Source organism: Oryzias melastigma, linkage group LG19 (genome assembly GCF_002922805.2).
Source record: "Oryzias melastigma strain HK-1 linkage group LG19, ASM292280v2, whole genome shotgun sequence".
In the NCBI taxonomy this organism is placed as follows: domain Eukaryota; kingdom Metazoa; phylum Chordata; class Actinopteri; order Beloniformes; family Adrianichthyidae; genus Oryzias; species Oryzias melastigma.
Window position 1 is genome coordinate 9,047,179 of NC_050530.1, and position 18,441 is coordinate 9,065,619.

At 34.5% G+C, this 18,441-nt stretch overlaps 2 protein-coding genes and 1 long non-coding RNA gene across 10 annotated transcripts in view; 2 read left to right on the forward strand and 1 right to left on the reverse strand.

The window, feature by feature from the left end:
- The window catches only part of LOC112154623, a 9,458-nt gene extending 4,037 nt beyond the window's left edge, over positions 1-5,421 (reverse strand). Inside the window, exon 1 of one of the 2 annotated variants that reach the window (XR_004949806.1) lies at positions 5,372-5,421. This is a non-coding gene — a long non-coding RNA (uncharacterized LOC112154623). Of the gene's footprint in view, positions 1-2,141; positions 2,212-5,371 lie in introns of those variants that run through there. The other variant, XR_004949807.1, reaches the window with a different exon arrangement.
- The window catches only part of LOC112154621 (potassium voltage-gated channel subfamily C member 1), a 47,168-nt gene extending 36,065 nt beyond the window's left edge, over positions 1-11,103 (forward strand). For 4 of the 7 annotated variants that reach the window (XM_024285710.2, XM_024285709.2, XM_024285714.2 and 1 more), the window contains one exon: positions 6,776-11,103. Coding sequence is in view for 3 of the 7 variants with exons in the window: in XM_036217305.1 (XP_036073198.1) it covers positions 6,776-6,789 (14 nt within the window). In the remaining 4 variants the exon portion in view is untranslated. Of the gene's footprint in view, positions 1-1,891; positions 6,584-6,775 lie in introns of those variants that run through there. The other 3 variants (XM_036217306.1, XM_036217303.1, XM_036217304.1) reach the window with 2 other exon arrangements.
- A 2,014-nt stretch (positions 11,104-13,117) lies between these two features.
- The window catches only part of LOC112153896 (potassium voltage-gated channel subfamily A member 2), an 8,858-nt gene continuing 3,534 nt past the window's right edge, over positions 13,118-18,441 (forward strand). Inside the window, exons 1-2 of the mRNA XM_024284357.2 lie at positions 13,118-13,626; positions 13,781-14,517. Of these exons, the coding sequence (XP_024140125.1) occupies positions 13,831-14,517 (687 nt within the window). The 5' untranslated portion in view covers positions 13,118-13,626; positions 13,781-13,830. The remainder of the gene's footprint in view (positions 13,627-13,780; positions 14,518-18,441) is intronic.

Below are 18,441 nucleotides of genomic sequence, written 5' to 3' on the forward strand. Positions count from 1 at the left end.
TTGTATTTTTTTAATAATTTAATTAATTAACCCTTTAACACCAGAGATCAAGTGTTTATATTCTTTGATTTACTATAACTTTTCAACTGTTAACACGATCAACAGATTCGGCCGCTTTTATCTTTCAGAATCTGCTGGAAATTAATATTGTTAATGGTTGAAAAGTTACAGTATGTTATGGATTTTGTGTTTAAGTGTCAACTCCTGTGTTTAAGGGTAAAACAGTAGAAACAAGTGCAAAAAATGTATATTTATTTATTTAGCTTAATTTAAACTGGAAAAACCTAAATATTTAATATAATCTAATATAATCTAATATAATCTAATCTAATCTAATATAATATAATATAATATAATATAATATAATATAATATAATATAATATAATATAATATAATATAATATAATATAATATAATATTAAAAGCAGATTTAAATTACTTTATTTTAGGAAATTTTGTTAACCCAGAAAGGGAAAAAAAAGTTCCTATAAACTTAAAAAAAAAACATTTAAAAAATGTCATTTCCTATCATAGGAAGGTAAAAAAAACAACAGATTTATGGGTATGACTAACATTTCCAGCTCATTTTCATTCTTTAAGCATTCTTTATTCTTTGATTTGTTTGTTTTGTCTCACAAAATTGTACTTATTTCTTACTGTGCTCATTACATACTCAATAAAAACCTGCACAAAAAACTATTAATTCTTATGAATGACAATTTGCAATGGATTTTTGATATATTTGATATATTTTTGATGTATTTCAAGACACAAATTTGGCAGAGCTTCTCAAAAATCTCAACCTTAGCTGTAACAAAACATAAATATTTTACCAGATTACCATCCACTTAATGTGTGTGAGCCATTCAATAAAAAAAAAAAAAAAAAAACGTTTATCGAAGTGTTGCATTATTCCCCTTTTCAGCAGGAAGGCACAAAGGGCGTCATACTGTACCAGTCGGTGTTATTTGTCTAACTGTTTCCATGTGATGGTTGGAGCTTTTTTTTTTTTTTCTAAATCACATTTTTGAATAAAAATGATTGAGAATTCAGCAAATAAACACACATCATTTATTAAAACCACAAAGCTCCATCCATTATAAGATATTCATTGATGGGTGACTGCAGCCTACCAATGGCGTATTTCACTTCATGTGGTGCAACAACACATAGCACTTCTCTGTGGCTGCCCCCTACAGGAAGAACCTAACACCTGCATGCTATTTCAGTACAGCAGTACAGTGGGAAAGGACAGATGCAAGTGTCAAAAACATAGTGTGATCAGTTGCTTTTCAAGTTCACTTGTGCAGCTGGATTTAGACATAAATCCCCCCGTTTTACCCCCATGTGTCATTTCCCTCTGTAACTAGAATAGAATCCTTAAACAGAAATTGTTCTCAAATATTGCTGAATCAGCATTTCCATGTTGGCCATTTGAAGTTTACAAAATCGTGGGATAAAACATAACAAAAAGCAATTAATTGATGTTTAATTTGTCTACTTTTTAAGCTTCATTTGGTCAATTGTTAAACTACACCCATAATATCCATGTCTTTGTTTTGAACTGGTCAAATAATTGTCTAAAACACCCGAATTGAGTAATATTTTGGGTGATTTATGCAATGGGCCTAAAATTGGTGTTGGATTTATAAAAAAATATTGTTTTGAGAGAGAAAAAAGGCATATCATAACTCACATTTTCCTGTTTTGTCTTGTCTGTCCTGTCTCTGTCTGTCCATATGTGTCCTTTAAATGTTATTTTTATCATTTTATTTACAACATTTTGTTTATCTTTTAAATTTCAACTATTTAAACTCCACCCCCCTCATTTTTTGTATGTTACAATACATCCAACTGACACAAATATGTGTTGAAATGATTTTTGCTAAAGCAACAGGCTATGAAAAATCTCGCAGTCTCAATAACATATCTGGAATGGCTGGATCATCTCTGCGACTCGCTCCCATCACTAGCCCCCCCTTTGAGAACTACGAGACTCCGGGACAGTTACGCCGCTGTCGTTCCCCTATCCCCTCCATTTTGTAGTGAACTGGATCGCCCTAACCCCAAATTAGTCCTAAAATCACCAATTATTGCAGAAGACATCATGCAAACACGAGAGCAATAAGAAAAAAATGAACCTAATTGTGAAATCTTGTTGTGCAAACTCTTCAGTTTGTGATGCATGCACTCGCTGTGCAGGTGGGGTAGCTTTAAAGACACAGAAGGAAAATATATAGTTAAAAATATTTGATTTGGTTGTAAATAATAGTAAAAAACAACAATTTTAATAGTATGTTATGTAGATAGACATCCATATCTATGTTTTGGACCAAACTATACATCTCTACTAAGAGAAAAGACATTCATTTAGCCAAAGAAAACGTTTTTTTACAGATTAAATCAAGAGATAGATTTCCATATTCGCTTTATCTTTAATACTGCACAAAAAGCAGACAGCTTCTGTAGTAATTCATCACCGCATAATTTAAACAAAACAACGTCTAAAGCTTAAAAAATAGAGACCAAAAGAAGTTGTGGTATAAAAAGAATACAAGAGTTACATTCCTAATATGATCCATATGTACTTGTTTTCATTAGTGTGCATTTAAAGGTCTATTTAGTTGTTTTTTAGAATGTGTTTTTCAGATTCTCATAAGAAAATACTTTAAAAAATACTTAAAACATAAAGCTGCCACCTCTATTTGACTTAGAGAACCAGTAGGAGGTCAAACTGGAAAAGTGCTGCAATGCATACTATCAATAGACTGTTATTTAAGGCATATTTAATGTACAGTGCAATTTTTTTTAACCATCAAAACCAACATAGCACATGCTGTAGCTTTGGGAAAAGGTTGGATTTTTGCTTTGAGCAATAAAAAGAAAAAAAAAATCTAAAACTACCTAAATTCATAAATAAGCAGAAAGTATTCTAAAAAAAAGAAGGAAAATAACCCACTAATACTGTTAGCTGTACAGGAAATGACCATTAAAGTTTCAAAATAAAACTCAACTTCTGGTTACATTAGAGTAGTTTGGTGTACGAAAAACCTTAAAAGTGATTTTTTCTTAAAACTGAAATTCTAATAATTTCAGAGGTGTGGTCACCGTTACATTTTCATTTAAACAATAAAAAATAAACGCTGACAATGGAACTAAAAGTCTCATAAAGGTGAACATAAATAACTAAAAAGACCTTTAAAAATGAATTAGGACAGCCATAACATTTATAAATGTAATATTTTTGAAACAAAACTAAGTGGAACACATTTAGAAAGCTTTCCAAAGTAATAACTTTAAGAATTAGAAACATAAGTGTATTATTTATTATAAAGTTGAAAAAAGTACAAGCACTTTACTAAAAATCAGTATTAATTATTAACATTTTGCATGTAGGAGTAAGATTTTTAATAAAACGAGAGGACCATTACAAACCTTCCACCTTTAATCTATGAATTATTTTCTTAAAATATTTAATATTAATAAAAGAAGAAGAAAATGTCATATATAAATTAAGATTCTGCACATAGAAGCAAAAATATGTACAATTGCATTCTTTATTATGTAAAAGTAAGTATCCCTTATAAACCAAGTTGTAGCATTTACTTTTATGAATACATATATCCCCTCACTTCCAACTTTTCCACGTCAATAAACTCAAAAAGGAGCAAAAAAAAAAAAAAAGTCACATTTACATATGCAATAAACACATACAATCATTTTATGCTGGACTGCATGTTGTGCACCCACATTTATAGATATACCAATGCATTTTTAAAGCAGAAAAACGCACACTACGATCTTTGATTCAGCTATTCCAGGTGTGATCAAAGCGTTACCACAAGATCCATTTGTCTTGTTCCTTTTTCATGTTGTACCTGACATATTAAAAGCTTTTACTTTTGTAAATCTTTTATATTTTCATCACTGCTGTTTGTATCATGTGTTAAAAAAGAAAAAAACGGACTCTGTACCACTGATTTTTTGTTCAAAAATGGTGGGAGATATAAGCATTTCATTGAAACTGTTAACTTCAGGAGCAGAAATGTGCAACTATGAAGAATCAGGTGGCAATATTATGATTTGGTACAATCTTTAAGCTTGATTGTCTAAAATCCATGTGCTTCCAAACACTTCTATATAAATATATACACATATCTTTGTAAATATGCAGTAAGAAAAAAAATGGACTTTGACGTTTGTTTAAATCTTTAAGTTGAATTGTTCCAAAATGTAGCATCAGTTTATTGAAGCCCGTTTGTCATATTTTTAGATAAAATGTTCTAAATGTTTAGTTGTTTTACAGTTGTAATGTGAAAGAAATGAGATTTGTCTGAAAAAACTGTGTATCAGCACGTAGAGCTTTTCTTTTTTTTAATGATTTTTATGTGAAAAATTGTGTTAAGTTTAACCTAAAAACACACTTTTTTAATGGTCATGTAATAAGTCATTTGTGATAAGTTTGCTTATATTTTGTTATCACCATCGCTCTTAAGGAAAAACCTGCAAACGCACATTTATTGCCCCCTAATCATGAAATGATTCCACAATGTGGATTTTTGCCGAAACCTTAGAATGTCGATTTTTTTTTTGTACTTTAAAGAAAAGTATGCAAACTTTTACTGCGAAAGGAAAAGAAAATCAACACAATCTCACACCTAGCTTTCATTACAATCTGTATTTGATTTGTGTTGTCTAAAAAAACTGACAAGAAGAGTGTCATAACTGTGTTTAGATGTAATCTTGATCACATAGTTGTGGCCAAAATAAATGAATATTCTTGTTAATAAATCATAAAAAGGCATTTGTTGCCTCTATGAGGCCTCTGTAGGCTGTGATGTCATTCAGGGTACAACCCAGCTAGATTTAACTAGCTATGTCTTTGAAGCACTGCATAATAGATCAGTGTCATTATGTACACATCTGTATTTACAAAAACATTAAAGTTATATGGAATGAAGTTTATAGCTTGTGTGTTAAGCTTAATGATCTAAAATGTATTTTAGATGGCATTTATGTTTAAGGTTTTTGTGTGTTTTGTTTCTATGGCCCGATCCGAATACTCCCCTTCTCACTTCCCCTTAGCCCTACCCCTTGATTTGAAGTGGCAGTTGAAGTCAAAGTTGTGTCCGGAATTATTATTTTTTACGCTCCACACTCCGAACAGAGGGGTCCAAAGTCCGCTATCGCGAGAGTAAACCGCGCCGCGCTACGAAGCGCTTTTCTTAACTTTGGTACGCTCTGAACCACAGATGTTTACATTTAAACGTAAGTAATAACTTTATGTTACAGTGTGACCTTTGTAAATTTACAAAACTGCTGTTGTAATGTATATTCGAGCGCTGGAAGCTCCGCGCTAACGCTAGCTTACCGGTGATTTGGATGACGTCACTGAACGAAACTCACGTCGGAAATATTTTTTACCACCCTCAGTTTGGAGCAAGCACGGAGGGATAAACGAAGGCGGAGGGCTAAAGGGGAGTGAGAGGGGATAGTATTCGGATCGGGCCTATAGTAAGGATATACAGTAGTATTGCAACAATATTCACCAAGTAGCCGAAAATGGATGTAAACAATTCTGCTGTTAAATCTCAACTTTAATGTTTTCTTCTTTTGATCATGGTGATTTTTAAGAGTATTTAGTTCTGCATTAAATTGTCATTTTTTTAATTTGAATTTATCTTAAAGGGTCTTTATTTGATGAATAATTATTCTATTGTTAAAATTCTTTAAAAAATTTAACATGCTAAAAAGCTGATGAGAACCAGCTGTGGGGCTCCTGGGAGTGACAGAAGGGGCTGATGGGAAGTGAAGTTTTAGAAAATCAGGAAGATTCAGAGTTTTTTTTAATAGTAAACTGGTTTCAAAGATGTGGTTTAAAAAATGAAAATTCACATTTTTTTGTCCAAACTAATACAGCTTTTTTGAATAAGTGTCTCCTTTACTTATATTTAGATAAACCTTTTCTATAGCCTAAACTAATTCTATAAAAAAGCCAATAAGATTCAAACTTTTCTAGTGTATGGAATGACCACTATTGTGGCGCTGCGCAGAATTTCACCTATTTCCTCACAAATTAGTTCACTTGTTGCATCAACACATTTGCTTGTTCTTTAAAGGGGAGCAAACAAGAACAAATGTTACATAAAAAGTGTTTAAATCCACACGTCTCTTTTATTTTTATTTATTTTGTTGAAACGAAGGACTCAGGACAGACAATCATCTCTGCAGAGAAGGAAGGAAGAACAAGATGAAGAACACGCTGGAAATCATAATATGTCTGCAAATGAATCACTGAATATTTGAAGATATTATATCATACAATACGGGAACTATTTTTGCATATTAAATAGCAAAAAAATTGTTAACTATCAGAAAAAATGTCTTGAAAATGTTTGCACATGTCCAGGTAACTTTGTGAATAGAGGTCAGCCCGCTGGGATTTTATTGCACAATTTCAATGTTGTTTTGCTATTTACTTGCAGTACATGCTAACATTTTGTGTGAACATTTATAGTGTTCTTTTAGTAATTGTTTAAACTTGTGCACTTTATTCTGACACAGTTTAACCTGCAGTTCACAGGTAATGGTAATCCCTGATTATTTCACTCTTGTGCATAATGACATTATGAATCTGAGAATTGTTTAAAAAAAAAAGACATTTACTATAAGATACTATTATTACTCATAATGTTACAAGTTGTGTACTTGTTTTTATGGTTTACAGGTTGTGTGTTTACTGAATGGTAACGGATTTCTGTTTTTGTCTTTGCAGTGTTAAGTTTCTAGCATTCGCCTTCTCTCATATGAGGAGTCAGTAACCAGTAGACAAAATTGCAGTGGGAGCCACCTAAGCAGCCGCATGTCACGGATGGACAGTTTAAAGGAGATCTTTGGGGTGACAAGAGAGACCAGAGGTTAATCTTGAGTTAAAATATATAAATATAACATGGTCTGCTCCTTACAAAGCTACCAAAACAGGCTCTTGGATTTCCATCCACACTCCCTCCAACTGACTCTTTTTTTTCTTCTCAACGTCCTTTTTTTTTTCCTGCAAACATACTGAGCACTGACACACTTTTGAAGAGGAAAGGACTCTTAATTACACATTCCAGATGGCATTTCTCTTGTTATAAAACCCATCTTGAGCAACTCGGCGCTGACGAGCAGCTGAGTCCCTCCATGAGTTTCTGGAAAAAAAAAACAAAAAAACAATCGTCTTCAACTGGATTGCTTGAACAATGTAGCATCTCTGCTAACATATTGTAGCATCTGTTGAGTGGATTCAATCCATCAACAGCTCACACACTGAGGAATTTATGCATTCAAGGGATCTTCTAGATGTCATTTTCCTCTTGGGTTGCTTTCCAGTGAAGAAAAAAAAAAAAAAGCGGGTACATGAGAGTCAAAGGATGGGCCTTATTCATGAAATGACATCCCATAAATGCACAACGATCAATCACACTGTATTGAACAGCACCCTCAAACGTCAAAGTTAGCACTTGTATAGAACCTGTGTCTTCCATTAGCTTCAATGAGATTGAAACACTGCCCTCCTCACCTGTGGTAATGAAGCACATGTAGCATCAGCTCAAATCGTGGATGAAAAAGGCGCATTGTTACCTCTCATGTGCTCATGTAGACTTGCACGAAAATCTAAGTGGGATACCAAAGGTCCTATGGCATGCACTTGCTGAACGGCCACCTGTATTGTATAGTAGATCGGGAGAAATAGTCGATGCAGAGAGGACAGAAGCCTCATTGTTAAACTGACCATTGTCCCTCTGTTCTTTAACTGCCACTCATCCTACATCTGGATGCACATATGCACATTTTCTTATCAGACTGACAAAAGAAACGTCAGTCCGTTATGCTAGCCTGCCTAATTTAACTAAAGTCTCCCACACAAGTGTGTATAATCAAGGACTGGTTGTTTCAGCTCCTGTCTTATTTTGAAAGGGACCAATCGGACGAGTATGTCTCCCAACGTAAAGATCAGCACTGCCAACGCGGCACAATATTCTCCAGACGCATACTGCCCTGTCTCTCTCTTGTCCCTCTTGCTATCAACAACTGCTTCACTGGAAGTCAGTGTCCAGATAAAGATTAGCAAAAAGCCTTTTAGGCAAAAGGGTAAAACTGAGAGGAAATGGACCAAGAGTAGAGTGAGCATGGACGTGTACAAAGAGAACAAATCTATATTTTGATAAACAATTCTACAGCTCTTCATGACGTCAAAGGATGGAAAGGTCCGGAAAAGCAGGAAAAAAAAGAAAGAAAGTCCAAATGTGAAAAGAATATTTGCATTTGTGAAATGGAGTCCCAGAAAAAAAAAAAAAAGGATCCAAACAAATATTCCTCATGAGGGGTGTGCAACATTTTTACCCCAGAAGCGCTGGGAAACGTCTCTTTTTTTCGTCTTTTGTTTCTTTTATTTTTATTATTTTGGACAAACATTGAGCAAAGACTGAGTCTTTCTTGCACAGACATGGGGAAGACAAAGGATGGACACAAAGTAAAACGAATAAAAAAAAGATAATGCATTTTTGTAACTTTGTTTACCAGCATGACAACTTTGCATGACTGTCTTTTCTGCAAGCCCTTAGTTGAAGACAAGGGTGCTAGAGATACAAAAAAGTATATATAAAACAATTAAAAAAGTGTTATATGCAATTAATGTTTTAAAAAAAGATTATAATGAAAGAGAAGAGCTATATTTTGTTTTGAAAAGTAAAAAAATGTGAATATTGAAACATGTATGTTTGCAAAGTACACCCCAAACTATGTTTTGTTTAATGAAATCTCTGCTATTACTGCCCTACACTCTTCATTCCAGTGTTTAGGATCTCTGCCATACTTTTATTTGTATTTTTTTTCAATCAAAAGTCTTTGCCTGTAGCATCTGTGCAAAGGACCTCTATCGTTGTTGAGCACCATGTTTCTTTGCACAACTTCCGTAGCAGAACAGCAGCAGTTCTAAAACAACAGCTCTCCATATCACAGTAGTTTGCTTTCTTTCTTTCTTTTTTTGATTTGGCAATAATACTAGAGTTGTCACATGACTGTAGCAGGTAAAAAAACAAAACAAAACGGAGAACCTCGAGTCCTTGAAGCATCTTCAAAGCTCCAAAGGGTTTTTAAACGGGATGGGATAGGCAGTTCCGTTCCGCTTGAGTCGAAAAATCAGTCAGAGATTGAACCAACTGCCATTCCAAAGGTTCGGTGTGGTTTAAGGACTCAGGTGTGCCAATAGTGTGTGTGGATGTAGGTGTTTTTTTGCCGTTTTTTTCTATCATAATGAATTCTAGTATATAGGCAACGATAATGTGAACACCTCACAGTGATGTGTAAAAAACCGCATGCATTATGACTTGATAATCTCTCTGAAGGGGGAACGGAGTCTTGACATTTCCCCGTCATTGTTTGTCATGACCCTAGCCCCGCCCCTCCCGATAACTATAAACACTGTGCCGTGTCGTATGTAGAGCAGAAACGTCTTCCTCCGAGAGGCAACTGAAAACTACTCACACTCGCCGTGTCAGCATGAGTGTGTAGAGGTAGCTCGTCTTTGTTCCTTTAGATGGTCTTTGCATCACCGTTTTCTTTAGGGTTGCCGTCTCCTGCTGGCTAGCTCCTTGCCGTACACAAAAAAAAAAGCAAATCAAAGAGACCCAGAGCTTCCAAAATGATGTCAGATGAAGATAGATTGGAATCGAGCAGTGTTTGGGAGTTTAAGACCCTGCTGGTCCAGGGCTCAGCTCCGGCAGCTGAACTACCATTCCCAGTTCATTTCAGCGGGAGGCTCACCAGAACACGAGAGTCATTGTAATATAGACTTCTGACAGATTAATGTGCTGGTTTTACAGGGTCTGTAAACTTTTGTCGATTGGCAGAAAACGGTTTTATCTTTTGAAGCTTTCAGTTCCCATTAATGGAAGGCCTACGGATGGTCACAGAGATGTTCATTTCAGAGGCACGAATCGTGCTCCTTCACCCAGATGTTTGTGCTTTTCCGGCCACGTAGTGTCTTTTTTCTAACAGCATTCCCTCACTGTTAGGCCAGCCATGTCTATATTCCTCCACTTAGCGACTGCTCTGCCAATGTGAGACTGAAAAAAACGAAAAAATACAAGATGTCTTTCTTTTCCAATGCATAATACTGCCATTTGATTTAGACACGTTAAAGGGAATGGGTTACAATGTTGAGAGTGCTAAGTCTGTTTTATTGCAACCAAAATGACAAGTAGGTCGCAAAGACAATAGTTGTGACATTTCCTCTGCAGGTTTTTTTCCTGTGATTGTTCCCACTTACATCCTGTTCAATCTTGCCTGTTTAATATGTTTCCGTATGATCCTTTTTGTTGGGGAAATTGTATGCAATCTGCACCACGAATGCCGCTGATTGACACTTACTGTATCGCCGTGCAGCCATCAGTTCAGATGATTGCAACCACACGCGTTAGTGGCGCTATGGCTTTCCATGGAATTACCGAGCAATCAGTCTTGTCTAAAGATGATTTATTTTAACAAATTAATATGACCAGAGTTATTTTAGAGGAAATTATATCAAAGTGAAGACATTTTTCTAACATACGAAGCGTTATTTTCATTAGAAAAGACATCAAATCTATATACCATTTAATGTTATTTGCATTAATGTAAGCATTCCAAAGATTAATTTTACATGTATAAAACAGACTTAAGTACTGGTTCATTGTACTGTGGTCTTAGTAGGAGCGTGAATGGGAAGAAGAGGAGGTCACTGGAGCATCTAGTTGTGACTTAAGCCAGATTTCATTTTTGAAATGTTGGAACACAAAGAACAACTCATCAAGAACTGTATAAAGTATATTTCAATGGAATGTTCATTACTTATCTTTTTATATTTTCAAGAAAAAATAGATACATATCAATAAAGCATCATAATTGAACATATTTCTACTATTGAGACTTAAAAATGTATGAATGTTAACACGAACTAATGTGAACCAATCTTCATAGCAGCTTGAAGGAATAACTGATCAACAGTCGTGAGATGCTTCTCTCAGACATTAAAACTGCTTAAAAATCATTGACTAAAAATAAATGAAAATTTAACCTTGATTTTGTGTCTTTCTTTTGTTGAGTAGGCAGATTTTTCTTTTTTTTTTTTTTTTTTTGCTTTTGTACAAAAGGATTTAGCATGATTGATAAACGGGTTTGTACTGATTGTGACAGTTTATCCATGCCCTTGTCAGGAGCACAAAACCATGTCACAGTGACTGACACGATAACACTTGAAGTGGGGGCAGGAGGAAAATCCAAAGTCTTCCGAGAAACAAAAGCATGACAGATCGGATGAGACTGGAGGTTTGAGGACATGCTGTGTTTCAGTGCAAGACGAGAAGTCTACGATTGTTTTTGTGTCTATTTTTGTAGTTCTTTACAGGATGGTAAAGTCATCTGTGTTTGATCGTTTTGGAGCTGATGTGATAATTCAAGTTACTGAAACTTGATCCAAACTCTCTGTGGGAAATTGCATATTCTAAGGTTTTTAAGAGCAGCCCAAACAAACAAATCAATTTAATTTGATTGCATCACATTATATTTTTGAGTAAATTCTCAAAGAACTGTAAAAGATTTGCTGTTAAAGTTTACTTTTAATCATTTTAACACCATTATTTTAGTAAATAGTAAAAAATAAATCTTGCACTTCCATCACTCTTGTTTTTAAGCATAAATTTATGATGATTCAAAGGGAATTCTGTGCACATTATGATGTGAGGTTTCATGATTATTGTCTGGTTTAACCTATTCCTCAGCTTTACTGCGTCATCACTACTAAAGGCGTTTTCAGACAGCTTCTCATTGGCTTGTGGAGTGTGATCAAACTTTCATGTGATCCATCAGCCCAATGAGATGCGCGGTTTTTCACTAAGTGAAGGCAGCTGTGAGGAAATGTCGGCAAAAAGCCTCTTGCAGCTTTTTTCCCTGCAATATATAAAAAAAATAAAACCTTCACTGCCTTCTGGTGGCAACATGCAGTACTGTTTGTTTAGATATGAAAAGGCAGTGAAAAAATGTTTAAAACATATATTTTTATTTATTTATAGATTTTCAAAATAAAATGCCAATATTGTTTTCTTGTTGAAAAACCGCATCATTTCCCCATAAAAAAATATATATTTAGGGCAAATTACACTGTAAAAAGTGACACTGTAACTTGTTATATTTAAAAAATTTCCTTTTTTAAATACAATTAAATTTTTAAGTTGAGAAAACCATCAACTCAAATTTTTATTTGATGAAAACTAATTAATTTAAATGTAATAAATTACAATTTTTTTTAAATCAATCTAATTCTTCACTTTTTTCAGTTTATTTTGTTATGAATCTTACTTACTCTATTGTGTCTGTTAGGACCTAAAATGTTACTCTTGAACATAAACAAACATACTACTAGATGAAGTATCTGTCCAGCACACATTCTGTCAACCATTTGCTGACAGTAATTGTGGATGAGTAAGATACTTAACCCCACTTTGACTGAAAAGCATTCATCCGTCTGTGTGACAAACGAGCCGCATTCAATAAATACATAGATGCTAAATGGATGTCTAAATAATTACATTTAAAAGGAACACATACTAACTCCTGCTACGGTAACCTCAGAAACTGAAACAGATTCTTATTTTTCCCAAATTGGAGAGTAGATATTTTTCATTTCATAAAGTGAATAAAGTTAATAAATGTCACTGCTGAAAAGTATTTTAGTTTATTACAGTATGGATGTAACAGATTTCAGAAGTAAGTTTTATTACAAGACAGAAAAAAAAACAACAACATTAAATTTGGTTTGTTAATTCATAAAATTAGAAGAAAAATAAAATCTCAATTTCAAAATAAAATAAATGTAATTTAAGAGTTTAAAAACACACAGCCGAAACACCACAATCAAACAGAGCAGAATAAGTTGTAAATATCTAAAATTTGGAAATATGACAAAACTATTCTTAGTAGGGATGTTTATTCAGTTTAAAAGAAATGCTAAAAAGAAACATTTTTTTTAAATATGTGTAAAAACAGTAGATTTTTTTTTCCTGCTTATCTCTGATAATTAAATGAAAGGACAATTTCATTTTACTCCATGTGAATTTCACTTCACATTTACACATGACTGTTATATTGTTTTGTGTTTTAAAGGATTTATTCAAATCAATTTGGACTAATAAATCCAAATAGAGTTTCCTGTCTGTCAAAGAGCCGGTCTTTGTGGAACAAATGTGACATTCGATATGAAGGTTGAATGTTGTCATCCCCCATGGCTAAAAGGGAGCCAAAGAGCAGGGAGGGGATGCAGGGATCCGTCAGGGATCCGATTTCAGCACGGCAGCATTCCCGGTAAATTTCATGACGGACAACGTGAGACTGCAAGGGACGGGGCACGATCCCGTGTGTTCCCAAAGCAAACAACTGGAAGCTGAGTCGGTGTCCGGTCCACTGGAGTTGAAGCTGACACAGAGCTGACCACGAGCGAACGGGAGCGGCGTGGATGTGACGGGCACAACTGAGGCAACCTGATGAGACCAAAGAAGCACGCCATGTGAGTTTTGGGGGCATCATCTGTCAGCAGCTGTTTTACATCCAGTGAGTGACCTTTGCTTTAATGCACTAAATTCGTTTTTTCTTCATTTTTAAGGAAAAAATAACAGACTTTTCTCAATAATAACTCCTCTTAAGTTAATACTGACTTGTGTAATTTATTAATCTTGTTTCTTGATAGTTTTTACTTTTTGTCCAGGTGTTCAAATTCTCTGAAAGGGGATTTTTAGCTTTTATTTGTAAATTTGGATGGATTCTGCAATGGAAAACAATGACCAACAGCCTGACAATGGAGAGGATGGAGGAAAAGACGAATATGGAGAAAAAGACAAACTGAAGAACCAGCTGAACAGTGAAGAAAAGGGAGAGAAGGAGAACAATGGAAACGAAAAGGAAAGAAAAAAAGACTTAAGACGTTCAGGTATTCTATGGAGAAACGGATGGGCTTTGGGGGAGAGACTGGCCATCAACGTCTCAGGGATGCGCTATGAAACCCAGCTTCGTACTTTAGCCCAGTTCCCCGATTCCATGCTCGGCGATCCTAGGAGGAGATCGCGATACTTTGACCCGCTTCGAAACGAGCTCTTCTTGGACCGTAACCGAGCTTGCTTCGATGCCATCCTGTATTTCTACCAGTCGGGCGGCAGGCTTCGTCGGCCCGCCAACATCCCCTTGGACATTTTCATGGACGAGCTGAGATTCTACGAGCTCGGAGAGGACATCATGAACCGCTTTAAGGAGGACGAAGGATTCGCAAAAGAGGAGGAGAGACCTTTACCGTCCAATGAAACCCAAAGGAAAGTGTGGATGCTGTTCGAGCACCCGGAGTCCTCTTCAGGGGCTCGAATCATCGCCATCATCAGCGTCATGGTGATCGTGTTGTCTATCCTCATCTTCTGTCTGGAGACAATCCCTGCCCTGAAAGCTGAAAAAGAGGTTTGACATATCAAGTTTCTGAACATGCTTCTATCATACGGTGTTCACACAGGCCTGTTGCTGCAAATTTTGAATTTCTTCAAGATACATTTAACAAAATGAAAAGGACGCCACCCATACGTCACCACCAAATCTGAGTCTTTGACTTGTCAAAGTTCAATTAGTTCAACTTACAGTAAAACTGACTTAAAAACTAGAGATAGTTTTTGAACACGGAAGCCCAAAATGAGCATTTACTTAGATTTTTTATTGGAAACATCCAAGCCCAGTGTGAACGTAGCATCAGAGTTTCCCTCCACTCAACTCCAAATCAAAAAACATGCTCCTGATTTGAAACCCTAAAATGATTGAATAGAAACCAGTAAACATTTTTTCAGTGAGTTTGGACTTCAATGAGTGTTTGCTCCCTAACTTATGTGGTCGTTCCTCTCAGTGAATTTCAAGAGAACAAATTATGGAGACTTGGTTGAAGTTAAAGAACAAGACTTTTTTTCTACTCTGCGTTACTTTAAACCAAAGGTCTGTCATAGAACAGCAGATTTGATCTGTTAAATTTTCAAAATAAAAGCCTTCATGATGCACTTTCATAAAGGCTTCTGGCAACATCAAAAAAACACACACGTGTCTGATTCTAGTTCCTTTGATATTTTTTTCAAAGAAGCAAGTATACCAAGAAAAAAACATATTTATAAAACTTAGCTCACAGTGTGAAAGTCATTCCTCACTGATGGTACCAGATATTGGGCTGTCAAGACTCAAGAATTTTTTGAATTCGAATTCATTTCAATTGACGTTGTCATTATCCAGATGTAGAAACTACATAGAGGATTTGATAACCTTTAGCTTTTTCAAGCTCTGAATGCATCAGTCAGTTTTATTGGCTAGATCTTTTATTTTTTACATGAACAGAATCACGCAAAAAAAGTACCAAAGATTAGAACTACCTCGCTGTTTATATCGGGCAAACTAGGAAATAATTGTATCTGAGAATTTTATAACTCGTCATTTTTAACAATGTAAAAGAAGAAAATGTTGTGTTAATGTTAACTCAAATATAATTTACTCCTAATACGACCAAAGAACATGCAGTGATCATACAGCAATGCACAACAAGCACTAGTTTGATTATTTTTATAATTAAGTTATTTTGGGTGATAACTTTTATAAAAATTTTTTAAAAAGTCAAGAATGTTAACATTTATAAAATATGAAATGTTTTCTACTAAAACACATTTTTCAAACAGATGTTAAAAATAGAGGCCTTTTCTCTATTTTCCTATCAAGATCTATTTATTATTTTACTACAAAAACACCCAAATTAACCTTTAACAATTGAAGAAACTTTCTCCTCGAGTTAACTATTTGGGTTGGAGGAAACACAATATCATGGAAAGCAGGTGTTTAAATAAACACAAACTTAGAAAGTGTGTTTGGCAGAGGAGCTCTGGCACAAGAAGCCACTGAGCAAAATGTTTGGAAGCAGACCAAAGAAAAAGAGAGACTCCAGGAAGCTTAAAGCGTGATTATTTTCGTCGCTGTTAAATTTGATCCGGATTCAAGAAGTGCTAAAGGGTACAGGGGGTAATGGGAGGGTCTGATTTGCTAATGATAGAAAGTAGAGAAAGAGTCAGAGGACAGCTAGGTGTGTTAATGCTTGGTCACATGTGACCTTACGCTTAAGCAAAGGTGAGCGCTTGGTGGCTCATGCCCACAAAACGAAAGGTCTTCCAGGATGAGTAACATACTCTGGCTCATGTTAACACTTTCCTTCAGGAATGCTGTGCCGGGCCAGGCTGGTCCTGCTGCCAGGACTGTAGTTTACTCCTCTGCAAGTCACTCAACTGCATTGCAATGCTAACCGTCAAGCGAGATGGTGACAAAGGAGACGATAGACGAGGAGCCACTCATGTTTCTCTGCGGAGATTTCTCTGGGTTATATTTAGTCTTAGGAGAGCCCTTGGATCAACACGTCCTGTAGGTGTACACCTTTAGTAATAAACACTGTCAGCGACCTGCTACTGAAAGTCAAAATCAACACTTTATTTAAACTACTTAGAAACTTTATATATAATATTAAATCTTTTACAGCATACACCAAACAAATCTTTTTATATTTATGTCAGTGGTGAGTGTGAATCCTCCATCCAGCGTGAGAATATATTACCAACTGACAGGGCAGATGGACCGACAGGTGGACTGAAAACGAGATCGGAAAGCCGCATATGTCAAACACTTTTATGATGCTGCCAAAACGGAGAAGCGACGAGAAGGTGTCAAAGAGACGTTCAACACACAGTATTCTTCTAGAGCTCCTCCACTATAGGATATCAAAGCAGTTTACAGAGTGAGGGGACGAAACATTTCTGAAAGGGACACAGGATGTCCGTACACCAGGCAAAAAATAGCAAATTATGAGTCGTAAATCAAACCGCTAACCATAGAAAGTATAAATCTGTGGTGTAACTCTATGCAACATTAAATTCCTTTGCTATTGTGAAACTCAAATGTTGACCTGTCGTCTTTATAGCTATTAAATTTCACAGCACTGTCATTCATATTCAACAAACTTTAATCTAAACTTCATATAACTTACAAATAAATGTATTATTATTATTTGTATACTATTATATTCATATTTGTGTTGTTATCATAAGCATATTTAATGTGTTATAAATGGATTTGCATGTAATTTATTCTTTGTAACTCCAGATAAATTCAATTTAAAAAAGACAAAATCCATTAAAAATATAAAAAAGTATTGTGGAAATAAAAATACTGATAAAATATACAGAACTATTCATAAATAGTAATGTATAAGTGCAGTAAAACTGTACTTAATGATAGAGACATACAAGTTTTCAAAATAAAGTTATCAGCTCTCAAACCCCAAGCCTTGAAAATGTGAGCAAAGTTTTGTAATTGTAATTTGTAATTAGGTTTTTTTTTTTTACTCAGGTAACATCAATAAATACAGAAATAAAATGCATAAAAACTAAATAAATAAAAAACAAACAAAAATGTAAAAAAAACAAACAGAATTATAACTTGAATAAATTGCACTAAGATTATGAAAAAAATTAGGATTAGTGACAACATATTTTTAAAAAAAATAAAAAGAAGCAGAGCAAAAATGGGTATTCTGACAAATATTGTGATTTCTCAATATATATTCTTTATAGAAGCTTGTGGAAATTTGAAAAATTCCTGTTTGGAATGTAAGGGGGGAATTGTCACTCAGTCACTAATTTCATTTCATTTCATTTGTATTTTGCTTTGTTTTGTTTTATTTCATTTTAATTTAATGTAATTTAATTTAATTTAATTTAATTTAATTTAATTTAATTTAATTTAATTTAATTTAATTTAATTTAATTTAATTTTATTTTATTTTATTTTATTTTATTTAATTTAATTTAATTTAATTTTATTTTATTTTATTTTATTTTATTTTATTTTATTTTATTTTATTAATTCCAACACTTTTTTTTAGATTAGGCTTGGGCTTAAAGTCCAGTAATTACTCGTCATGTGGTGCTACTTTTATTTTGGTACAAAAGCAATAACTTTAGATGAAAAATGTTAATTAAACCACCAAACTCCCAAACTAAGCGTGTTCATCACCAAAACGACCAAACTGTAGAAATGAGACGTGGACGTCATTAAAGATACAGATCATACCTACCCAGGACTCAAACTACAGACCTTTCCTCGGGGTGAAAACAACAGAAAGGAAGAATTTAATGAAACGAGACAGTTGGCTTTATTCTCTTCTCTATATTTCATTGAAGCAACCCAAGACTGCATATGTTTAAGCTGACTGCCTCAACCTGAGTAATATATTGATCCCTTTCAAGATGGAGGGAAAGTTTAAGAGCTCGAGAAGTTTATAGAAAATTATAACACAGAAGCAAAAAACTCTGCACA